General features: G+C 43.6%; 3 protein-coding genes across 5 annotated transcripts in view; 2 read left to right on the plus strand and 1 right to left on the minus strand.

The window, feature by feature from the left end:
* The window catches only part of GAB3 (GRB2 associated binding protein 3), a 100,607-nt gene extending 94,728 nt beyond the window's left edge, over window positions 1–5,879 (plus strand). For both annotated transcript variants that reach the window (XM_081963934.1, XM_081963935.1), the window contains exons 8-10: window positions 1,118–1,220; window positions 2,160–2,273; window positions 4,169–5,879. In XM_081963934.1, the coding sequence (XP_081820060.1) occupies window positions 1,118–1,220; window positions 2,160–2,273; window positions 4,169–4,285 (334 nt within the window). In that variant the 3' untranslated portion in view covers window positions 4,286–5,879. The remainder of the gene's footprint in view (window positions 1–1,117; window positions 1,221–2,159; window positions 2,274–4,168) is intronic.
* The window catches only part of RAB39B (RAB39B, member RAS oncogene family), a 404,112-nt gene that overhangs the window by 301,768 nt on the left and 75,912 nt on the right, over window positions 1–26,432 (minus strand). The window lies entirely within an intron of this gene.
* Window positions 25,912–26,432, plus strand: part of LOC309397759 (phosphatidylinositol-binding clathrin assembly protein-like) — a 47,773-nt gene continuing 47,252 nt past the window's right edge. The window contains exon 1 of one of the 2 annotated variants that reach the window (XM_081964067.1): window positions 25,912–26,398. In XM_081964067.1, the coding sequence (XP_081820193.1) occupies window positions 26,269–26,398 (130 nt within the window). In that variant the 5' untranslated portion in view covers window positions 25,912–26,268. The remainder of the gene's footprint in view (window positions 26,399–26,432) is intronic. The other variant, XM_081964066.1, reaches the window with a different exon arrangement.

Consider the following 26,432-nt stretch of genomic DNA (forward strand, 5'->3'; position numbering starts at 1 on the left):
TGCCGCCCTTCTCCCAAAGGACTCAGGGCGGCGTACAGCATTAAAAAACACATATTACACCCCAGTTGTTTTTGTTAGGCATAGTTTCAGACTGTACTGTTATAGAGACCAATCTGATCTTGAACCTAACGACAGCAGCAAGATTGTTGGTGGCGCAATACTGGAAGAAGGAAGAGTTGCCCACTATCCAAGAATGGACGTTAAAAGTAGTAAACTTAGCAGAGGTGGCCAAAATTTCAGCGTATCTGAAGGATCACTCAGATGAGAAGTACAAGATTGGATTGGAGAAGTTGGATTGACTATATTCAAAACAAATACTGGACTAAAAAATTTCAGTTAGCTTATGAATGAAGGCATAAAGTATGTTACAATTTATTCAAAGTTAGTTTAATAAAGGGGGAGTTAAAGCACAAGAATAGTAACATGTTAAAATTAGTTAGCTCATGTTAGCGTATGGTTGTTAAATGTTTATAGCCTGTATTTTGCTCTGGGAAGTCGGGGGGAGGGAGGGTGGGAAGAGGGCAGGGTAAGGGGGGTGATAATTGTAAAATTTATTAAAAATTTTCAATTAAAAAAACACATATTACAAAACTTAAAAGAAAATTAGAAAGAATCCAAGAAACAAATCGAGTTAATGTAACACTAACATTTTAAAAATTGGATAAAATTAACAGGCCAGGCCGGCTGGGACCCGTATCCTCCACCTTCCTTTGTGATTAAATTATCTCCATCCCAAAAATCTTACTAGCCATACAAGGCAAGGCAAGCATCCCCTGCAGATGCTGCCCATGGACAAGATGTCTACTATCCCTTGGACATTAGTGGACAAGTCTATGCTTGTATGATGGTTTCCTATACTGCTGTGCGATTTTTACGTATTGTCAAATTCAAAAGCAGGGAACAAATAATACACAGAGATCATCTTGATGAGATGGTTCCCTTTTTTTTGTAGCTCATGCAAATTCCTGGGCTCTGGATTGCTTGTTCCCTGCCAGGACAGTGTCAGGGTTTGGCTGGATTTCAAGGCATCTGGCGAAAATCATCCCTGACCTCTTGTCTTTCTTTCTTTTGCTTTTCGGTGATGTCCCTTCCTTCCCCCCCCACCCCCACCTTCTAGCAATCGAACAAGCTTTATCTCCCCAGAAAGAGACTGCATTAATTCAGCGAGGGCATTTGCTGCTTCAGTTTCCGGAGAAGAGGAAGGAAGTTACATTCAAATGGTAATTATTTTCATACAGCTCTTCTCTGCTCGCCTTTTGACAAACGACTCGAACGGAACCGCTCAGAGAGGGCCGTTTTTTTAAAATAAATAAAAATAAGCGGGGATGAGGCTGCCCCTTTGCCCTACTGAAGAAATTCCGTGGAAAAACACAAGGCTTAATTGACACAGCGATAAGGGAAGCTTTTTTCCTGTTTCACAGACCTCTGTTGTGCACACAGGCGTAGGTGGCCGTGGTCCAAATGATCACAAAGATCAGGCAGAGATGCACCCGGGCATTTGGGAGGGCAAAAATAGATCCCCCCACTCTTTTTTTTTTTAAAGATCAGATCTATCCCTTCAAATTCAACGTGGTAACTAAGAACATGGTTGCATAGAGCATCATCAGCCTTTCTGGAGATAGGCTTCAGATCAGGGGCCTTCCAGCACAAAACAAACAGCCATAAAATGAAGCACGGGACACTATACTATTTATGTATTTATTAATCTTTATATGGGACGCGGTGGCTCAGGGGCTAAGATGCTGAGCCCTGTCGATCAGAAAGGTCAGCAGTTTGGCGGTTCGAATCCCTAGTGCCGTGTAACGGAGTGAGCTCCCGTTACTTGTCCCAGCTTCTCCCAATCTAGCAGTTCAAAAGCACGTAAGAAATGCAAGTAGAAAAATAGGAACCACCTTTGGTGGGAAGGGAACAGGGTTTCTTGCGCCTTCGCCATTGAGTCATGCCGGCCACATGACCATGGAGACGTCTTCACACAGCGCTGGCTCTTAGGCTTTGAAACAGAGATGAGCACCTCCCCCTAGAGTCGGGAACGACTAGCACACTCGTGAAAGGGGAACCTTTACCTTTACCTATTCTTTACTGCTGTAAAGTCCATTATATGATCTTTGCTTCTTTTAATGAATTTAATTTTTTGATGTTGTTGTCGTTGTTGTTATTAGGAGCACCAGCAAGCAACATCTCCATATAATGGCGATTTCCAATCGCCAAAGAAGTTTAACCTTGACTACTTAGCACTGGATTTTAATTCTGCTTCTCCATCTCCTGTACAGAAGGTAAGTAGGATATCAGGAGGGAGTAAGGGAAACTTTTGTCTGGTCCTCCTCTAATTCTTGAACTGGTTCATAACCATCGACCAGTTCAAGAATTAAAAACCCAATTCTCTCTGAAGGTTGCAGTAGAATTCTCCTAAATGCATTTTGTGAAATAAAGAAAATACATGTTGGCTTGAAGTGCTTCCCAAATCCATTAATGTATGTTGGGACAGATTGCATGCAAAATATGCATGATTTTTGGGTGCGTGCATGTATGCATTAAGGTACGTGGTGGCTCAGAGGCTAAGATGCTGAGCTTGTCGATCAGAAAGGTCAGCAGTGTGGCGGTTCGAATCCCTAGTGCCGCGTAACAGAGTGAGCTCCCGTTTTTTGTCCCAGCTTCTGCCAACCTAGCAGTTCGAAAGCACGTAAAAAATGCAAGTAGAAAAATAGGAACCACTATTTGAACCAGTCAAGCTTCGAAACTGAGATGAGCACCGCCCCCTAGAGTCGGGAACGACTAGCACATATGTGCGAGGGGTTTCAGTGTATCCATTGAAAATGTAAATGCAGACTTCTAAACAGAAATAATTCAAAATGGGTTGGGAAATGATAAGAAAATTAATTGTCCATTAAAAAAACATAAAAATTATAGAAAGCAGGAATAAATTTCTCCCATCCTAATAGTAATTTCCACACGAGGAAGTGGCTAGCTTTCTATTTGGTTTACGCACCCAGAACGGAGCATATTTTAGATAAAATTCTCTAGAGTTGAAATTCGCTCTGACCTTGACCCATCAAAGCACATATGTGGGGGATTACATTTTCTATCGTCTAAAGCCAGATGTTTTCCACAAATCCCCAGTTCACGGATTCCCTTGATTTGTTCTGGACTGAGGGATAAGGTGACGAATCGGGACAAGTTGAAATGTGATTGTTCTTCTTTTCAATTGTTGTCCTCCTCATCTTCAAGCTGGGAGGGAAAAGCCACTAAGGGTGTGAAAGAGGAGAGATGTAGGAGAATGGGTGGCAGAACTTAGTTAAAAGAGGAATCAGCCTAGAGTCCCTGTGTAGCCACAAACAAAGTCCAACCTCCCTTAAATTTAAAAAACTGCTGGTGACCTTCTTCCTCTGCACCATAGGGAGTATTTTAACTTACTGCACCTGTGCATGGTTTGCCAATTGCACAGTGTCAGATAGGACGGCGCTCCAGAGGGTCAACATTATTGCCTAGAGGATCACTGGTTGCCCTCTCCCCTCTTTGGAAGAGCTTTGTAGCTCCCGCTACCTTAAGAAAGTTCAAAACATCCTTAAAGATCCCTCTCATCCTGGGCATCCTTTTTTTTAAACTATTACCATCTGACAGACAGTACAGGATAATAAAAACATGGACAAATAGACTGAAAAACAGCTTCTATCCCAGAGCAGTAACTGTATTGAATTCTATAGTATAGTGCAATATTAATGCGATCGCAGGGGTTTTGAATTTCAATTATATAGCATGTGAAGGATGAGTGCTTTTGTTTTATTTTTTTATATATAATATACACTGAAGATGGCATTGAATTGTATTGTACGATGTGCAATGACAATAAGCTAAGTAAGGTAAGCTAAACTAAACTAAACTAAACTAAACTAAACTAAACTAAACTCCTTTGACCTGTATTTAATTCCAAGCAGGTGCTAGCTATTAGTTGAGAAGATCCCTATACATAGGCACGAGTAATAATAAATCCATTTAATTGCTAGCTATTAGTTGAGAAGATCCCTATACATAGGCACGAGTAATAATAAATCCATTTAATTGGACCTTCATGTGGGAATCCAGGCTTTCCTGCCTGATAAGAGGATAAGTGATGTAACCTTAGCATCTTCCTAGATCCTTGTATTTACGTTTTATTGCCTTCTTTCTGCAGAAACCTTTCCTCTCTGAAGAACAACGCGTGGACTACGTTCAGGTAGACGAGCAAAGAACTCAAGCTCTGCAAAATACGAAACAGGAATGGACAGATGAGAGGCAATCCAAAGTGTGAAGAGGAAGAGGCATGGATTGGTTCCTTCGTTAGCTTGATTTTTTTTTATTTTATTTTTTGCACACCGAAAATCAGGTCGTTTGAAGGATGGAGCAGAGACGGGAATAATTGCTGCAGAGCAGGAGAAGACATCTGTTGGCTGCTTTCCTCGTGATGTGAGGATGGAATCACGGAAGGAGTGGGCCATCTGTAAAAAGACCAGGGTTGATCGGAATGGCATTCGTTAGTCATTTCCTTCATTGCTTCTTCCAGTGAGCATCTGAATGGTACCCATCTTAAGACCTGGACTTGGCTTCTTTGAACATTAAGAGGAACAAAAGCCTTGCAGTGCCAACGCTAAGCACTGTAGTTACTTGTGACTGTTTTTTCTCTCTCTACATCCTGGCTACTTAACAGAAGCTAGATCTCCTATAGCAGCTGGTACTGATCGATGCTAGGAAAATAAGGGCTAAATATTAGAAGTTAGGGAAAGTAACTTTGGTGGGAGGGGAAGATTCAGGTCTTTTGATATAAAATGTTTGGCATTTTCTTGACTAAATCCAAGAGTGTAAATATTACCACTTCTTTTTGCCAGTGAAACTCATCTTCGGAGAGTAAAATCCATTCCTTTGTTTGTCTCTTTGTTTGCAAGAGCTCTGGTGGCGCATTGGTTAGGAACGAGGTACTGCGGGCAAACACTGCCAACAATGTGGAGTTCAATCCAGCGGTGAAATTCATTTTTTTTTTACTACCGGTTCTGTGGGTGTGGCTTGGTGGGCGTGGCAGGGGAAGGATACTGCAAAATCTCCATCCTCACCCCACTGGGCCCAGCCAGAGGTAGTATTTGCCGGTTCTCTGAACTACTCAACATTTCCGTTCTCCAGAACCTGTCAGAACCTGCTGAATTTCACCCCTGGTTCAATCTCAACTGGCTCAAGGTTGACTCAGCCTTCCCTCCTTCCAAGGTCGGTGAAATGAGGACCCAGATTGTTGGGGGCAATAGGCTGACTCTGTAAACCGCTTAGAGACAGCGATAAAGCACTATGAAGCGGTATGTAAGTCTTACGTGCTATGGCTATTGTCTTTTCACTTGGGCAGAATTGCCTTAAATTGGAACGTAAGCTGCATTCACAGGCTTCCGTGTTTTCATCTTCAAGAGAAACTTTGGGAAATCGTTAAGCTGTTTTTGTAACTCCACCATGCTTGGAGGCCACCAAAAGGCTGTGTCTGTGCTGCAGGGAGGAAAATGCCAGTGTTGTACCCCAAAATTGGCATGGGTGTCGCCACCTTAGCCATCCAGTTTCTGGATTCCAGTTGGCAATCCTACTGGATTTCTGCAGGGAAGTCTTCGGTCAAAAAAAAAAAATCACAATGAGGTCTACGATTGTGTATAGAAAGTCTTGTCTCTTTTTAATGTGCTTTGCGACCTGCCTCTTGATTTCCCCCGTCCCCTTCCCTGCCAGATATTCCTGGATCAGTACTTGAGATTTTGTTCCTTTGTTCAATGTCACTAATGCTAAGAATTCTTGGAATGAACCTGACTGAAACATTTACGCATTAAAATATTTACTTCCAATTTAGTGTTCCCCTAATCAAATAAACAAAAATATGAATTCTTTGATGTTTTGTTGGGAAGAGCTAGCTTGCTAAGTTTCCTCTCCTTTTCCCTTTCCCTTCCCCTGGTTCAACAGTTGCTCTTACTTTTCAATGGGCAGCTATTAATGCAACAGTCTAAATTTGGGTTACTCCTTCTTGTTTGGTCTTTTCTTCTCTTTCTCCCTTTGCTTGCAATGGTTGAATTGCAGGGTGAAATTGAAACAGTGAAAACGTTGCTAAGATCTGCACGCATGCATTGTAGCTGCAAACGACGCTTCTGCAACCCTCCGCAACACTCCAGCTGCTCGGTGGAGCGTCACGCAGGCACTGTACGTGCCGTGCGCGGAAGCACCAACAGCTTTAAAACACAGTAAGGATCTCAGGCAGGTTCATGCGCCTTCCGGAGCACCATGGACCACCGTATCAGAACGGTATCCAGTGCTCCGGGCAGGCTCCGATACACCCGTACTGGGGCGTACTGCCTGTAACCCACCACCGATCTACATCTTCCTTCCGGAGGAAACTGTCCTTTTCTGCTGGGCTTATCATTACATACATAAAAATTCTTTATATTGACAAATATTGCTGCCTCTTTAATCTGGTATCCTCCAGATGTGCTAGATTTCGATTTCCAGAAATTGAAGGGAGGCAAGAGGAGCCAAAGACCTGGCACATCTGGAGATGGACTTGAATGGAAATTATGGCCATTGCTAATGAAGTCATTTAATGTGAGAATTCAATCAGTTGATTCTTTTCAGGTATTAAGCAAAACCTACACATTGAGCTGCAGAGCCGATGGACTAGACTAAGATGCACAATGTCAGGGTTCCAAATATCCAAAAGTAAATTCCAAAAGTAAATATCCAAAAGTCCAAGGCAAAGTATTGCTCAAAGTTCCAATTTATGAAGAGAGCCATGTTGGCACATCTGGGAAAACCCGAATCTGAAAGCTTCCCGGTTTTCCCCACCCAGTTGAAAGTTCAAGATCTTGCTCCCACACCCACAAGCCCATCACATGGTCCAATCTCCTGCTGCCATGCTGGCAGTTCCACCCATCCAGTTCCGGTCAGGTGCACTGAACAATGGCACTGAAAATAGGGACTCACAATTGGTCTTCATGCTTATAACCATCCCAGCATCCCACAGCCACATGATCAAAATTGGCAACTGTCATGTATCTATGCTGATTGTAGTCCCAAAGTTGCTTTTTTAAGAGGCAACTGGACTTTCTGTTTTTTCTTTGAAGACTTTTCACTTCTTGAAACGTCCATAAGTTGGACCATAAGGAAGGCTGAGTGCCACAGAATGGAGGCCTTTCAAGTCTGGTGCTGGAGAAGACTCCTGCAAATCCCTTGGACTGCAAGGCAACCAAACCGGTGAGTCCTAGAGAAGATCAACCCTGACTGCTCTTCAGAAGGCCAGATCCTGAAGATGTGAAACTCAAATACTTTGGCCACCTAATGAGAAGGAAGGAGTCACTGGAGAAGAGCCTGATGCTGGGAAAGATGGAGGGCAAAAGAAGAAGGGGACGGCAGAGAATGAGGTGGCTGGATGGAGTCACCGAAGCAGTCTGCGTGAGCTTAAACGGACTCCAGAGGATGGTAGAGGACAGGAAGGCCTGGAGGAATGTTGTCCATGGAGTCATGATGGGGCAGATATGACTTTGCAACCAATAACAATTGGACAACTGTGCCTCGTTGGCTCATCATTTCAGAGATGAACCTAAACAGAACAACAGAATGACCAAGGATAGGCAAAAAAGCAGTGGAAGCAGCAGTGGCTTCTGATTTCCTGCCAGTTTCCCCTTTGAGGTTCCAGTTGGCATGAGCTTAAATGGCCTCCAGAGGATAGTAGAGGACAGGAAGACCTGGAGGAACATTGTCCATGGGGTCGCGATGGGTTGGACACGACTTCACAACTAACAGCAGCATTTGAATTTTCAGAGACAGTATGAGAGTTCCCACATCTCAACCGATCTCTGAAAGCCGAAGAATAAAGACCAGTGAAACCTTCAGCTTTATTCAGTGATCGGAAGCCGCTAGCAAAACTTTCAAATATATGCTTTCTTTTGTGTTCATATTTCCTTTAACATTCATGCCATAAAAAGCAGAACAAAGCTGCATGGGCTCAGGGTATTTATTTTAACCAGTCAAGCAAGTTTTCTTTCTTTTTTTTCTTTTTCCTGATGTATATTTTGCTTTGTAGATCAGGAAAGTAGAACCATTGGCATAATATGGAATGAGGAAGGAAGAGGACAAGAGAAATGTGAGCTGGCTGCACATTTTGCAAAGAACAGCTCTGGCAGTAGGCAATATGTGAAGAGTGTCGTCTCATTTGGGAGAAAATTTAAACAGGATATGATGACCACTGGAGTTGATTTTTGGCCTTTGTTGTTCTTAACGGAGACCTTAAGGCTTTCCAGGTTGACCCTGTGGCTACCTGAATTTCTGGTATCATCCCCTTTAGGTTATTAATTATTTTTATTAATTATTTTTATTTATTTATTTTGTCACTCATATACAAGACAAAAGGAATAAGAATAAACATGAATAAGAGCACAGGAAATGAATACAAATAAATGGGGGTGCACTGGTGCACTTATTCAGAATTTATTCTGAATTATCTCCCATTACAGCTAGCTCAGATTGTACGAAATAGCTACTGATTGCTATCGATAGAGGTTGTGGTCTGACAGATGTTGACTGTTTTTATTAGTTCATCGTTGCTCTTTCAATTTAGTCCAGACAGAATAACAGAGTCAGATTTTTTCCCCCTTAACTCCAGGTTGGTTCTCCCCTTGATTAGTTTTCATCCATTGCTTCTTGTCCTACGTTCAGGTGCTTTGGAGAATAGCTTGACTCCCTATTCTTTGTGGCAACCCCTCAAATATTGGAACACTGCTATCATGTCAACCCTAGTCCTTCTTTTCATCAAACTAGACATAGCCAATTCCTGCAATATTCTTTATTACATTGTGGCGACAAAAACTGGATATGCGTGGTATTCTAAGAGTAGTCTTACCAAAATATTATAAAGAAAGAAGCACAGCTATGAGTACTTGCTCAAGTGCTAATCATTCATTGTGACCTTAACTGACCACTGAATCAAAATGGGACTTCCTCTTGGTTAGCCACTCCTAGATGTTTTATGTTTTAGCTTCCAGCCCCTTAATCAATTTTGCAGAGAAGTGCGACAAAGATTATTAGAGAACGGGATGTTAAAACACAATGAATGGTTACAGGAAGTGGGTTGTCTAGTCTAATGAAAAGTAGGAGTAGAGGTGACATGTGAGCAGTCTTCCAATATTTGAAGGGTTGTTACATAGACAGACAGAGGGTCAACAACGACGCTAAGCAAGCTGGCCATTGACAAGTTTTGAAGTACACTTTTGTTGTTGAAATCATTATCGCTTCTCAGCTTGTCAATGAACCAGGGGGGAGGGGAGGGGGAGATGGAATGTAGGCTCCCGACATCAAGAAGACAGCTGTGAGAGCCATGGACACTTCGGCAGGTGTTTGCCAAAGCCAAAGAGTTTTTCTCCTAACAATACAATGAGACTCAATTGAACAATGTGACCTGCTCTAATAGGGGGAGGAAGAATCCTATACTTTGATTATGTGGGTTTGCACGGGAATTAGCTAGATCTGGTTTTGACTTCATCAGTGCTAAAATGATGTACTCAATAAAAGCTTTGCACTAAGAAATTGATTGTACCTGCTTTGGTTGAGTTTGTCAGTTGGAACGTTGACACCTATTCTCCAAAGCACCTAAGGCAGGACAAGAAGTAACAGATGAAAAATTATTAAGGAGAGATCTAACCTAGGTCTAGGAGACATTTCCTGGGAGAGAGAAGAATTAATCTGAGGAACGGCTTGCCTCCAGAAGTTGCGAATCAGTGGTGGGATTCATTTTTTTTTTACTGCCAGTTCTGTGGGCGTGGTATGGCTTTGTGGGCATGGCAGGGGAAGGATACTGCAAAATCCCCATTCCCTCCACACCCCACTAACCTGCTTTTCATCTCCATTCTCCTGTCAGGGCAACAAAAGAAGATCAGTGGGAGGCAGGGCCAACCTATTTGCCGGTTCTCCGAACTACACTGTCAGAACTGGCTGAATACCGCCTCTGTTGTGAATGCTCGAACATTGGAAGTTTTTAAGAAGAGACTGGAGAGCCATTTGTCTGGAATGACATAGGGTGACATGCTCAAGCTGAGAGTTGGACTAGAAGACCTCCAAGGTCCCTTCCAACTCTGTTATTCTGTTAGACAAGGCAAAAAAAAAAAAAACCAATCTTTGCCCAGTTTATGTCCAGAAACTGGTTCTCTAAAATGTAAAAAATGTTAGCAATGTGAACATTGTGTTTATCACAGGGATTAAGAGCTTTCTCTGAAGCCTATACTGGAGGCAACGGGAAGGGAAGGCGTTGCCTTCGTGCTTTGTACACTTCCTTTGATCTGATTGTGAAGTTGTGGTTGGGTTGCTTCACAATGATTAGGAAGAGCCATGGCCAAGTCCAGTCAGGAAGCACACTTTGTGGGTAATTTTGAGCTAGTGGCTATGTGGTTTATTGAATAAGAAAAACTGGCCGGAGTTACCCATCCCATCGGCAATGGCTGGCTTCATAGAGTCACTGAATGAAACCAGAGAAACCAGATTATTGCTTAGTTTGAACGGCCAGGCCTGAACCAATAGATAAATCCCCAAAACAAATACATGAAATCCACGAAACCAGATATAACCTGGTGCACATATTGAACTAAACTGTAATTAAAACAGGGACTGTTGTGCAAAAATTAGCAGGAGTCAAACAACAAACTCAGCCATAAATCATGGTTTATAAAAGAATGACAGGTTTCACAACCATAACTTCTTGTTATATATTCAGCAATCAAAGGGGGAATCAATTTAGGATCAAGTAGGAATTTCCTGAGAGCGAGAACAATTAACCAGTGAAACCTGCCTCCAGAAGTTGTGGGTGCTTCATCACTTTTGAGAAGAGATTGGACAGCCATTTATCCAGAATTGTATAATGTTTCCTGCTTGAGTAGCAGGTCAGACTAGAACAGTAGTCACCAACTGGTGGTCCATGAGAAAATTTTGGTAGTCCACAGAAACATTATTTGCATTTTTTAGATTGCACTAAATCAGGGTCCTCAAACTACGACCCCTGGGATGGATATGGATAACCCTTCGGGGTCTTTTTCTGTGGGTCAAATGGAGGGGGGCAGAAATTCCGACTTGGGGTCTGCTTCAGCTTCCTGGTGTGGGACTTTGGGCAAACGCTGGAGGGAAGAGTCACTGGTGGTGAAGAGCCGGAGGGCCTCGTTCCAGTGGGACTGCATCATGGCCTGGAACTGGCTGACCATCTCAGCCCACTGACCCTCCAGGCAGAGGAGTACCTGGCCTTGCACTTCTGCAGGTCTTCACTCCGTTTGGAAAGCCTATGTTCGTAGTCCTCAGTGAGGTGCTTCTGCTGAGCCTCCTTCTCGATCAGATCCAATTTGAACTGAGCTGTTTTGCCAACTCTTTCTCAAGTTGGCTGCTTAGCTCCAAGAACTGCTTCCTGTTGGGATCCTAAGGAGCAGGGCGGGCAGGCGAGGAGTAGGAGGGAGGGGAGGGGCGAATAGAGGCTGGCGAGGCACCCCTTGATGTGAGTGACATCGAGTTGGCCATGCCCACCCAGTCACATGACCACCTAGCCACACCTACTCCGCTGGTCTTTAGGCAGACCATATTAGTGGTCCGTGGAATTTAAAATTATGAATTTAGTGGTCCCTGGGATCTGAAAGGTTGGGGACCCCTGGACTGGAAGACTCCAAGGTCCCTTGTTATTGTGCTATTGTTATTCTGTTATTTCCTCCTCTTATTGCATTAGCAAATACAACTTGGTTATTAACTCTGGCTCTTTCTGGGGATTGCACTCAAAACCTTTAGGGATCATCTGTGACCCTAAAATATCACTTTGCGTGTTTCTGCCCAACAGGAAAGACTAGTGATCAGGTTGGAAATAAACATTGCAGTTACAGGAAAGGTCATCATTCCCCCAGAGCAGATCAAGGAATAATGCATTTGGACTTGTCCATCATTTGGACTTGAGGAGGGGGTCCTGAAGTGTCTCTAAAAAGTGCACTTGACTTGAAAGGGAGGGGGAACAAACTGCAAAAAATATGTTTCGTCTCAACTATGTGTCTTCAGCAAATAATGCTGCAATCAGGATCTAAGTCAGCAATCAAGTCAAGATGTCTTCAGCCGACTTCTGTTCTGGCTAAGGTTTAGCAATACAATTGCTCAACTGCTGCCTGCTGAAATGTCCGCTTCCTTTTTCCTTGCACAACAAGAGGTAGGGGAACAAACCAAATATCTTACAGATCCGTGTTCGTTAATCCCAGAGGACAGAAAAAATATGCTTATAATATGATCATCGTCACAGAAATAAAAAACGTGAAGCTCCTAAGAACAGTGCCATGTAATCGGTCAAGGTGATGGACCAGGAGAGGGAGACCCAAGTCAAGTTCACTCTCAACTGTAGGAGCTCCCTCAGTCACCTTGATGTGGTGGAATGTAGCCTGGATTCCCCGGTGGGAGAGGCTGTGTCCTGAGGGGATAGAAGTGGCAGAGCTTGGAGTGTCTGGTAGGCAAGAAGAGAGCAAAGGCGGACCGTCCCTAGCAATTCACAGAGTGTATCTATAGTTATTCTATATTTATAGTTATGTGGATAGTTGCTTTGGTCTGGCAAGATTCTGTCTATAGGTGAACAGGATTAAAGACAAATATGAGGATTAAGGTTCATTCTCTGAGCTTGTGGGTTGGTTTCCAAACGTTTCATTACCAGGGTAGGTAACATCTTCAGTGAAGTTTAGGGTAACCCTAAACTCTACTGAAGGAACGTGGTGGCCCAACAGCTAAGATGCTGAGCTTGTCAATCAGAAAGGTAGGCGGTTCTAATCCCTAGCACTGTGTAACGGAGTGAGCTCCCGTTACTTGTCCCACTTCTGCCAACCTAGCAGTTCGAAAGCACGTAAAAATGCAAGTAGAAAATAGGGGCCACCTTTGGTGGGAAGGGAACAGCATTCCGTGCGCCTTCAGCATTTAGTCATGCCAGCCACATGACCATGGAGATGTCTTCGGACAGCGTTGGCTCTTCAGCTTTGAAACGGAGATGAGCCCCGCCCCCTAGAGTTGGGAACGGCTAGCACCATGATGGTGAACCTATGGCATGTATGTCACAGGTCGCACACGGAGCCATTTGTCTGGGCATGTGAGGCATTGTCCTGTCAGTTGGCCAGCGCACATGCGCACGCTAGCCAGCTGACATGCGCACGCTAGCCAGCTGACTTCGGCCTTCTTTTGAGGCCATTTTTCACCCTCCAGAGGCTTCCCTGAAGCCTCTGGAGTGCGAAAAACCAGCCCTACGGGCAAACCGGAAGTTCAGGAATGTACTTCCGGTTTGCTCGTAGGTTTTTTTTTGCCCTCCGGAGCCTTCAGGGAAGCTTCCTGAAGGCCCCTGAAGGCTCTGGAGGGCTAAAACCAGCCCTACGAGCAAACCGGAAGTCCGTTTCACACTGCTTATATAGAGTCAAACTATAGTGAAAGTGGCCCCGAGTTGTATTTTGCTCACTGGGTCCACACCATCTCTTTGATTCTTGGCTCCACCCTAGTCATTCTTTCATATTGGAAGCATTATAAGGAAAGTAAATAATTGTAATTTTGTCCATCTACCATCAAGAACATTTCAATGAAATACTAATGGAATGTAGGGAAATATCTTGTTTCTCATACCTCCAGTGGTAATAATGTAATTAGGATTCTCGGGTACAGTTTATGTTTGTCCAATTCTCAGAGTTTGCCTGGACAATCTCTGCAAGTTTCTTGGCAAGGATTTTCAAAAGTGGTCAAGGGTCATTTCTTTCTTCCTAGGGCTGAGAAAAAGTGACTGGCCCAAAATCACCCAGCTGGCTTTATGTGTAAGGTAGGACTAGAATTCACAGTCTCCCAATTTCTAGCTGTTGTGACCTAGGCTTCCCAAGAGCATGACGCAAACTCCTTGTCCCAACGAAAACTCTTTTTAATTAAGTTACTGTGAATTCTTCTCATTCACATCCAGCAAAGTCTTTCAAGGGAGGATTTACAGTCACAGACCTTATCTGGCTTGGAGAGCTGCCAGGCCGATATCTGCAAAACGTGGCAAGGAATCTCAGAGAGTCACGAACCAATTAAGCGAACTAATGGTCTCCTGCAAACTCCACTCCCCTTTCGCTCCTCTTTTATTCCCTCTGTGAGGGGCCATTCATCGTCCACCTGTGGCCTTACTCCCAAGTCGACCCCTGTTCTTTAGCTGCTCTCTTCATCTGGCAACTCTGCACATGCGCACGCTAGGAACAGCCTCCAGCTGTTCATCTGCCTCACTAATGTCTGACTCTGAAGGCAGCTGATAACTGTCAGACGGTCCTGCCCCACTCTCTGCCTCCGACACATCAGAGCCTTCCCCAGACTTCAGGACTGGCCCATGTTCCTCGCCAACCTCCTCACTTTCTGAATCTGCTGCCAGCTGTGCTGGCCACTGGCAGATCACAACATTAGCCTGGTGCCTTAACCACTATTAATCACATAGTCTAACCATTGTTCCATTCTTCTAGATTTACTGCTCAGAAAAGGGCCTTTTAAGAACAGCACAGTTCAGGAAAACGAGTGAAGTTTTAGTTTTGATTAGCTTTCTCCATGCTGCATGTGCAGCTATAAGAAAACACTATAAATTAAAGCAGTGCTGTCCTCCATAAGAAACCCCCAATTTGTTTTGCCAGACCCTGTTTTATTGCTGTGTCCAGAGATGTTAAAGGTAGCACTTTAATGCAAAATTTAGAGAATGCTGCTAGTTCACACATCCTTTGAAATTAAAAAAAAAAAGATACACATTATTATGTGGTTAGTAAAAGAACACTGTGTTGGGGAAGGAACTGCAGCCCTGCCTAATTTCTTGGAAGAGGAAAAAGAAGGAAGAGATGCAACACAAATACAAATTTGAATATTCCAACATATTCATGATATGATGACCTTGAACAATTTAATACTAGATTTTTAAAAAAGAGGCATTGGCAGTTCTCTCATCGTTTTCTCTTTTGTGGTAAGAAACAAACAAAGGAAACAGTGAGAAGGTGAGGATTATGAACAAATGATTTCTGGGTGGGACTTAAAAGTTCGGCAAATGACAAAAGCAATTGTTGCATAACATCCTTGCTCAGACATAATCTTTGAATTTCTGTAGGTTGACCCCTGATACCAGGCAACTGAGTGCAGTAGCCATGAAATCAGTCATTGATTATGCAACAGATAAATGTTCTCTTTTAGGAGTGGAAACAAATTACATTTTGTATAGGTCTTTGCACTAAGTTCTGGAATTACTTGATCTGGACAGAGAAGCGTCTTCCTGTTACCTCCCTATAAACAGCTGCAGAGCTAAGCTTTACTTGTGCTTGTGAAGCTACTGTTGAGAATATCAGTTGAAGAACACAACTTGCTTTGAAATTGTAAGTTTCACCAAGATTTATCCCTGAAGTTGATTTACTTGTTAGTGGCCAACCATAAGAGATAACCGATTAAAAGAGTTGGAAGGGACCTTATAGGCCATCTAGTCCAACCCCCTCTCAAGCAGGAGATCATATACCATTTCAGACAAATGGCAGTCCAATCTCTTCTTAAAAGTCTCAAGTGATGAAGCTCCCAAAGCTTCCGAAGGCAACTTCTGTTCCATTGGTTGTTTGTTCTCATTGTCAGAAAGTTCCTCCTTATTTTTAGGTTGAATCTCTCCTTGGTCAGTTTTCATCCATTATTCCTTGTCTGGCCTTCAGGTACTTTGAAAAACAGCTTGATCCCCTCCTCTCTGTGGCAGCCCCTCAAATATTGGAAGACTGCTATCCTATCTTCCCTGGTCCTTCTCTTCACTAGATTAGCCATGCCCAGTTCCTACAACTGTTCTTCGTATGTTTTAGCCTCCAGTCCCTTAATCCTCTTGGCTGCTTTCCTCTGAACTTTTTCTAGAGTCTCAACATCTTTTTTATAGTGTGGTGACCAAAACTGGATGCAGTACTCTAGGTGTGGTATACTAGGGCTTTATAGAGTGGTATTAGTACCTCCCTTGACCTTGATTGTATCCTTCTGTTAATGCAATTTAGGATTGCATTGGCTTTTTTGGCTGCCGCTGCACACTGCTGGCTCATGTTTAATCAGTTGTCCACTAAGACTCCAAGATCCCTCTCACAGTCACTGCTATTAAGCCTGGTTTCACCCAGTTTATATGTGTACTTTTGGGTTTTATTACCTAAGTGTAGGACTTTACTTTTCTCTATATTGAATTTCATTTTGTTAGATAGAGCCCAGTATTCAAGTCTGTCAAGATCCATCTGGATCTTGAGCCAACCTTCTAGAATGTTAATATTCCTGCCAGCTTAGTATCATCTGCACATTTGGCAAGTTCCCCTTCTAGTTCCTCCTTTTAGTCATTTATGAAGATATTGAAGAGTACCTTGTGGTTCCATTTTAGGAATCGTAAACCATCGTAAACCATACAGTAAAGCACACGGTATAGGCAGAGAATTATGAAACTGTATGTTTTTTGGGCAGCAATTACTCAGCACAGAGTCACAGCAGGTGGCAGTATCTAGCTAACCCTGGTGATTTGAAGAACGCCAAACAGCATTACATCCGATCAAAATTTGGGCAGATGAAAGCCACAGCTCTAAAGCCCACTAGGAAGTCACAGCTTAAACAGATTGTGGTTTCAGTAACATCCTCACTTTGGCAGCTCTCACCATCGGTGGTGACAGTTTCTAATTCTGAGGAAACACCCTGATTTCCAAGGTTTTCCCTCTGGTCCAGTTAATAGTTCATAGTTTGGTACTTGTTGAGGAAATCAGCAAGGTGTTCTGGGTTCTTTTTTCTTCAGTAAGCTGCATTAATATAATTTCTTGCACCAGTCTACAATTAATTTCCTTCTTTCTCTCCTCCACATTTAGTGCTTTCAACCGTTCATGGTTAAGTTGACAACCAATTTCAAAGCTGAGCTGACCAACAATTTGTTTATCTATCTATCTATCTATCTATCTATCATCTATCTATCTATCTATCTATCTATCTATCTATCTATCTATCTATCTATCTATCTATCTATCATCTATCTATCTATCATCTATCTATCTATCTATCATCTATCTATCTATCTATCTATCTATCTATCTATCTATCTATCTATCTATCTATCATCTATCTATCTATCATCTATCTATCTATCCTCTATCTATCTATCTATCTATCTATCTATCTATCTATCTATCTATCTATCTATCATCTATCTATCTATCTATCTATCTATCTATCTATCTATCATCTATCTATCTATCCTCTATCTATCTATCTATCTATCTATCTATCTATCTATCTATCTATCTAGAGCAGAGGAGTTTGGGGAATATCTTCAGGACAAAATCGATCAGATCCGGAGCGGGTGGACCTCCGTCAGTGGACCAGACGAGCCGCCAACAGCGAGTCTTGAGAGACCATTCTGGGAGGAGTTTGACTCTGTTGCCCCCGAGGATTTGGACAGGTTGCGTGGACGGCTGCGACCCACCACTTGTTTAACGGACCCGTGCCCCTCCTGGCTGGTACTGGCAGCCTGGGAGGTGACACGAGGCTGGCTCCTGGGCCTGGTGAGCGCCTCACTGGGTGAGGGATACTTACCAACCGCCTTGAAAGAGGCGGTGGTGAGACCCTTGCTCAAGGGGCCTTCGCTCGACCCAATGGAGCTAGCTAACTATCGTCCAGTCTCCAACCTCCCCTTCTTGGCGAAGGTTGTTGAGAATGTGGTGGCGCAGCAGTTCCCACGACACCTAGACGAATCCGACTATCTAGACCCACGCCAGTCCGGCTTCCGACCCGGGCACAGCACTGAGACAGCCTTGGTCGCGTTGGTTGATGATCTCTGGAGGGCCAGAGATAGGGGTTGCTCCTCTATCCTGGTCCTATTAGACCTCTCGGCGGCTTTTGATACCATCGACCATGGTATCCTATTGCGCCGGTTGGAGGGGATGGGAGTCGGAGGCACCGTTTTGCGGTGGTTCGGCTCCTACCTCTCCGACTGGAAGCAATGTGTGTTGACAGGGGGGCAGAGGTCGTCCCTGAGGCCACTCACTTGTGGGGTGCCACAGGGGTCGGTCCTCTCGCCTCTCCTGTTCAACGCATATGTGAAGCCGCTGGGTGAGATCATCCGTGGTTTTGGGGTTGAGTACCATCTCTACGCTGATGATACTCAGCTGTATATTTCAACCCCAAACCACCCCAACGAGGCTGTTGAAGTGATGTCCCGGTGTTTGGAAGCCGTCGGGGTCTGGATGGGGGACAACAGACTCAAACTCAACCCCTCCAAGACCGAGTGGCTGTGGTTACCGGCACCTCGGTTCAGCCAGCTGACCCCATCGCTGGCCATAGGGGGCGAACAACTGTCCCCTGTGGAGCGGGCGCGCAATTTGGGCGTCCTCCTTGATGCCCGGCTGTCAATGGAGGACCATGTGGCAGCCGTGGCAAGGGGGGCGTTCCACCAGGTTCGCCTGGTGCGCCAATTGCGCCCCCTACTGGACCGGAGTGCCCTGCGCACGGTCACTCATGCGCTGGTGACGTCTCGCCTGGACTACTGCAATGCCCTCTACATGGGGCTTCCCTTGGGACGCATCCGGAGACTGCAGCTAGTTCAGAACGCAGCCGCGCGGGTTATTATGGGAAGTACACGTTACTCCCACGTAACACCTCTCCTGCGCGAGCTGCACTGGCTACCTGTGGCCTTTCGGGTGCGTTTCAAGGTATTGATCACCATCTTTAAAGCGCTCCATGGCAGAGGACCTAGTTATCTGCAGGATCGCATCCTTCCACATACGTCCCTGCGACCTATCCGCTCACACAGGGAGGGGCTCCTCCTGGTGCCGTCTGCTAGGCAATGCCAGCGGGCGACACCTAGGAGTAGATCCTTCTCTGTGATGGGCCCAACCCTCTGGAATGACCTCCCCCCAGACATTCGAACTACCACCGACCTCCGTTCCTTCCGGCAAAAGTTAAAGACTCACCTGTTTCAATCAGCTGGCCTGGCACTTTCTTAGTTTTACCTCCCAGGGATTTATTTTATTTTAGGGTTTGGGGTTTTAATTGTGATGTTTTTAGGATTAGAATTATTTATTTCTTAGTACAGCCTATCTCCCCTCCAAATGTATCTTAAATGTATCTTAAATGTATTTAATTTTATGACTGGTTTTATTGTATTGACTGTACACCGCCCCGAGTCCCTTTTTGGGAGAGGGGCGGTCTAAAAATCTAAGAAATAAATAAATAAATAAAATAAATATCTATCTATCTATCATCTATCTATCTATCTATCTATCTATCTATCTATCTATCTATCCTCTATCTATCTATAATCTATTGATCTATCTATCTATCTATCATCTATCATCTATCTATCTATCTATCATCTATCTATCTATCATGTACCTACCTACCTACCCGTCCATCCATCCATCCATCCATCAGTTCTATCTATCATCTATCTATCATCTATCTATCTATCTATCATCTATCTATCTATCTATCTATCTATCTATCTATCTATCTGTCATCATTATCTATCTATCTATCTATCTATCTATCTATCTATCTATCTATCTATCATCTATCTATCTATCTATCATCTATCTATCTATCTATCATCTATCTATCTATCCTCTATCTATCTATCTATAATCTATTGATCTATCTATCTATCTATCATCTATCTATCCTCTATCTATCTATCTATCTATCTATCTATCTATCTATCTATCATCTATCTATCTATCTATCTATCTATCATCTATCTATCTATCTATCATCTATCTATCTATCCTCTATCTATCTATCTATCTATCATCTATCTATCTATCATCTATCTATCTATCTATCATCTATCTATCTATCCTCTATCTATCTATCTATAATCTATTGATCTATCTATCTATCTATCATCTATCTATCTATCCTCTATCTATCTATCTATCTATCTATCTATCTATCTATCTATCATCATCTATCTATCTATCCTCTATCTATCTATCTATAATCTATTGATCTATCTATCTATCTATCTATCATCTATCTATCTATCTATCATCTATCTATCTATCATCTATTGATCTATCTATCTATCTATCTATCATCTATCTATCTATCATCTATCTATCTATCATGTACCTACCTACCTACCTACCTACCCGTCCATCCATCCATCCATCAGTTCTATCTATCATCTATCTATCTATCTATCTATCTATCTATCTATCTATCTATCTATCTATCTATGTATCTATGTATCTATCATCTATCTATCTATCTATCTATCATCTATCTATCTATCTATCTATCTATCTATCTATCATCTATCTATCTATCTATCTATCTATCTATCTATCTATCTATCTATCTATCTATCTATCTATCTATCATCATCTATCTATGTACCTATGTATATCTACCTACCTACATATCTATCTATCTACCTACCCATCCACCTACCTATTACCTATCTACCTACCTAACAAAATCTTGTGAAAAGTGGCATTCGATTGCATGTTATTTTTTTCATCCAGTTTTACACCAAAATTGTTATTATTATCATTCAACTGCAACCAAATTAGGTGGAAATATATCCAGGAATGAGTTATTTAAAAAAAAAAAAAGCAAACGAAATTGCTTTTTCTATCCTGATGCAGTGGTGGGTTCCTCTCCCCGATGCTACCGGTTCGCTGCTCACGGGGCCGTGCCTCTTTTTGTGCACTTGCGCTGCGCACACATGCGCAATCCAACGCCCCTGCGACACCCAGCTGCTTGTTGGAGCTTGCGCAGGCGCTGTGCGGGCGTGCACAATTGGCCGGTTGCTTTAAAAACCGGGATAGAATGAGGGCCAAACGAGCCACCATACCGGTACACTGTCAGCTGCTCCCGGATACTACCGGTACTCCCATACCGGGCCATACTGGCCAGAAACCACCACTGCCCTGATGTTGTCTAACGTTGGCCCTAAAAACATTACATTTTTTTTTTGTTTTACATCACAAATTCCATTTCTATATTGAACAGTGCGTTTTCTAGGTGTCCAAAGTGTTAAAATATAATCGTCATAAACATATATGCGATAATATCAATCGTTATTGAAAAGTATACTATCTTCCACTATATCAATTATATAACCATCAAAATGTTTACTGATCATTTTTTCTTTCTCGTATAGTCCCTATTTCACGTAAATCCACTCATCTAACCTCCGTATCTGTCCGCTAAACATTTGTAGAAAAGTTCCCATGTCACAAAACATTCCGAATCTTTCTTTTTCTCTGATTTTTAGAGTTAACCTATCCATTTCTGCGCATTCCAGAATTTTTTTGATTATATTATCATCTGTAGGGGTTTCCACATTTTTCCAGCATTGTGCGCATACAATCCTTGCTGCTGTTAGATTATGTAAAATTAAATATGTGTTACCTTTATTATGGTTATGTGGAAGCATGACCAACAGGAATGTCTCAGGTTTCAAGTCTACTGTATGTGTTGTTTTGTCATAGTTTCCAGCCATGTGTGCATTTTTTCCAGTATTATTTTTGCTTTGAGACACGTCTACCACAAATGAGAATATGAACCTGGCATTTGGTTTGCATTTAACAGATTTATTTTTATACATATTCGCTAATCTTGCAGGTAAATAGTGCCATCTATAAAACCTTTTAAAGAGATTTTCTTTAGGCATGTCGACATTATGATCTTATAATTTCTATTCCATAATGTCTGCCTCCTGTCCAAATCTATTGTATAGCCAAAATTTCTAGCCCAAATTATATATATATTAAAAAAACACATTACATTTTAAATCATTTTCCAAAGGAGCAATGGTCAGCCTTTCTCCAACTTTAGATTGAAAAGGGTTTTGTGTGTGTGTGTCTTTTGTTTTGCTTCATAGCTGAGGACTCTGATGAACAGTTTCACAGCCAAACAAAAAGATCCTATTCTTACTCAGGGTGTACTGAAGTCAGCTTTTTCCAGATGCACTTGGCGTCTGGAAGCCTGGTCAAAGCTCCCATTGTATTCTCAATACAAGCATTTGTGGGCAATTGGCACAAGCACGGTCACCAATAACCCGTCCTTGCACAGGAGCCAAAACCAAATGGGGTGAAGCTGAATTCGCTGTACTGTACTGAGACTTACATAGATGGCCAGCAACAGGTCTCTCCAATTTGCTGTGTTTGAGTCAACCATTGATCTTTATATCTTAATCCTTACTAGCACTGACGATGTTACCTAGTTGGGGTAGTGAAACATCTGCAAGAAAACAAGCAAGCTCAGAGAGCACCAAGGACCCCTCATCCATCCATCCATCTATCCATCCATCTATCCTAGTCTAAAATTAAGGGTAAAGGTTTCCCCTGTCCAGTTGTGTCTGAGTCTAGGGGGCGGTGCTCATCTCCGTTTCTTAGCTGAAGGGAGCCAGCATTGTCCGAAGACACTTCCATGATTATGCAGCCAGCATTGACTTTATGCTGAGGTGCACAGAATGCTGTTACTTTCCCACCAAAGTGGTACTATTCATCTACTCGCATTTGCAGGCTACTGAACTTCGAGGAGGGCAGGAGCTGGGGCAAGTAATGGCAACTCACCCTGTTGCATGGTGCTTGGATACTGAACCCAGTTATCAGCTTTCAGCTGACAAAATGGCCCAGCATCTTTAACAACTGAGCGATCACACCCCCATCTGTATCATCAATCTTTCTTTCTTTCTTTCTTTCTTTCCTTCTATCCATCTGTCTGTCTGTCTGCCTGCCTGCCTGCCTATCTATCTATCTATCTATCTATCTATCTATCTATCTATCTATCTATCTATCTATCATCATCTAATCTTTCTCTATTATCCAAATCTATCTATTATCTATCTATCTATCTATCTATCTATCTATCTATCTATCTATCATCTATCTATCTATCATCTATCTATCTATCAATCTATCTATCTATCTATCAATCATCTATCAATCATCTATCTATCTATCATCTATCTATCTATCTATCTATCTATCTATCTATCTATCTATCATCTATCTAATCTATTACTCTATTACCCAAATCTATATATCATCTATCTTTCTTTCTTTTCTTTCATCTTTCTATCTAATCTATTACTCTATTACCCAAATCAATCAATCAATCAATCTAATCATCCATCCATCCATCTATCATCTATCATCTTTGTTCCCTATGCCACTCATTTGTAAAGCTCACAAGATTAGTTTTTCTCGCCATGTACACGTATGCATTCGAACTAGATTGTGCTGTTTCTCTGTGTCATATATGTGGGTATACGCATAATTTTGTATTTATTTTGTCATGTTTATGTAGTGTATATTGGAGGTGGTGACCCTTTGAAAGCTGTATGTTAGGAAATTTCAATTTAATGCATGCCAATTAGTGTACATTCAAAAGGGCAATAAAGTGTTCTGTTCTATTTTATTCTCTCTCTAATTTAGAATCCGCCCATCTTCCTCACATAAAATCTGCACCTAAGAGGCAAGGAGAGTTAAGAATTCATCCTTACAAGTTAACTGAAAGACTGGGAGCTGCCTTCAGGACGCTAATAACCAGCCCCACAGGGTGTTTCTTCTGAGCTCCCTATGAAGCTGCAGAGCCGCATTTTAACTCCTTTGCCGGAAGGCCAGGCAACCGACTGCCAGATTGGATCAGCCAGGCAGATCCTATGGGAGACGGTCAGCATTGTTAATGCCACTAATGATCGTTAATCCCTTTTCCCAACAGCTACAAGGTGAAATACCAGATCGTTTCACCTTCATTAGCATACCTAACTGCATTCACACACCACAGACCCTGCTTGAATGCACAGAGGTTATTTGAGGAGGGGAGCTTTTGCAACCCGAAGGGGTGTGTAGCTGGAACCCAGGCCATTTTAAGGACCCCCCCCCTCCAAAGCCCCTCTTCTGCTGGGCGAAAGCCCTGATTGCATTCGAGCAGGAGGCATCTTTTCTCTTCCCTCGGCGTTGCTGCGGTCTTTCCGTTTCCAAGGCCAACCTGCCTTCCATTGAGGACCTGTACACTGCACGAGTCAAATAGAGGGCTGTGAAAATATTTACAGACCCTTCGCATCCTGGACATAAATTGTTTCAACTCCTATCCTCAAAAAGACGCTATAGAGTACTGCACACCGAGACAACTAGACACAAGGATAGTTTTTTCCCAAACGCCATCACTCTGCTAAACAAATAATTCCCTCACCACTGTCAAGCTATTTACTAAGGCTGCAATTCTATTACTGTATTTCCCCGAAAATAAGAGGGTCTTATTTTCTTTTGACCCCCGAAATAAGCACTTGGCCTTATTTTGGGGGAGGTGTTATTATTTTTGAGGTGCAGGAGGCCGCGAGCGTGGTCACCTCATGGCTGCTGCTGCTGTGTTGCAATATTTTCGGGGAGGGCTTATTTTAGCGCATGCGATCAAAAGCCCGATTGGGCTTATTATCTGGAGAGGTATTATTTTGGGGAAAACAGGGTACTATTAGTCTTCTCATCGTTCCTATCACCCATCTCCTCCCACTTACGACTGCAGGACTGTAACTTTGTTGCTTGTATCCTTACGATTTATATTGATATTGTTTCCTAATTGCTTAATTGTACCCTGTGACTATCGTTAAGTGTTGTACCTTATGATTCTTGGTGAATGTATCTTGTCTTTTTATGTACACTGAGAGCTCATGCACCAAAGATAAGTTTCTTACGTGTCCAACCACACTTGGCCAATTAGGAATTCTATTCTATTCCCAAAGACAAATTCCTTGTGTGTCTAATCACACTTGGCTAATAAAGAATTCTATTCTATTCTGTTCTATTCTATTCTATTATCCTATTCTACTCTACTCTGTTCTATTTTCTATTCCATTCCATTCTATATTCTATCTATTCTAATTTCATTTCATTTCAATTCAATTCTACTCTATTCTATTTTCTATTCCATTCCATTCCATTCTATATTCTATCTATTCTAATTTCATTTCATTTCATTTCAATTCTACTCTATTCTATTTTCTATTCCATTCCATTCCATTCTATATTCTATCTATTCTAATTTCATTTCATTTCATTTCAATTCTACTCTATTCTATTTTCTATTCCATTCCATTCTATATTCTATCTATTCCAATTTCATTTCATTTCTATTCTACTCTATTCTATTTTCTATTCCATTCAATTCCATTCTATATTCTATCTATTCCAATTTCATTTCATTTCATTTCTACTCTATTCTATTCTATTTTCTATTCCATTCCATATTCTATTCTAATTTCATTTCTATTCTATTCTTTTATTCTTCTCTATTCCTAATCCTAACCCCATTCTATTCTATGAAATCTCTTGCACTTTCCCCAAAGGGAGCTCTTCTCAATCCAGGCACACAGACAGATCCCTCAACAAAGGACGGCCGCCTTCCTCTCCTCCAATCGGGGGTCCCAATGCAGCCGCCCAGAAGAGGCAGCCCATCCCCGCCAGCAACCCACCCGCCCGCCCGCTCCTTCCTTCCCCGTGGCAGGGATGAAGCCAGACAGGCGCCCACCCAGCATCCCGGGACTGGCTGGCTAGACTTAAGAGCCGAAGATCCTCCCGCTCGGGAGCTTTGCAGCAGCCCAGCCCCGTCCCGCCTCGCCTCCTCCGAGGCTGCGGGGACCCCTCACAAAGACCGTCCCAACGGTCCTGGTGCGGCTGCCACCTTCGCCTGGTTCGAGCCCCGCAGGCTGCAAGCCAGCGCCTTGGCCCCGCCCCTCCTGGAGCGCGCGCTCCCGCGCGCGAGGCGTAGCCGGCCTGGCGAGCTGGGGGGGCGGGGCGGGGCCGGCCAAGGCAGCCGCGCGGGGGGGGGCGTGGCCAGCGCCCCGAGGCGTCGCGGCCCGCCGGTCACGTGACGCGCCGCCATTTTGTTTGGCGCGGGCGCGGGTCTCTGAGGTGAGGAGGCAGCGACGGCGGCGGCGACAGGCCGGACGGGGCGGAGGTCTGGCCGGCCGGGAGCCGCGTCGACGTCGTTGCCCGCGAGAGAAAACCGAGAGAGAAGGCGAGAGGAGGCCGGAGGGAAGCGGACAGGGCCACTCCTGGGCTCAGCCTGGGCTGCACGGCAGCTGGGCCGGGCTTGGCGGCGCTCCGCCCAGCGGCCGGGCTTGGCGGCGCTCCGCCCCGCGGCCTGCCTGCCGCCGCCGCCGCTCCTCCTCCTGCTGCTGCCGCCGCTGCCCTGCGCCGTCGGGGAAAGTCCTCCGCCGCTGAGGGGCCGCCGGAGCCGAGCTGGGAAGGGAACGCCGCCGCCGTCATGTCGGGCCAGTCGATCACCGACCGGATCACGGCGGCGCAGCACAGCGTCACCGGCTCAGCCATCGCCAAGGCCGTCTGCAAGGCCACCACCCACGAAGTCATGGGCCCCAAGAAGAAACACCTCGACTGTGAGTGCGGGCGGGCGGGAGAGGGATGGTGGCT

The sequence above is a fragment of the Natrix helvetica genome, assembly GCF_964273705.1.
Source record: "Natrix helvetica genome assembly, chromosome: 11".
Taxonomy (NCBI): Eukaryota; Metazoa; Chordata; class Lepidosauria; order Squamata; family Natricidae; genus Natrix; species Natrix helvetica.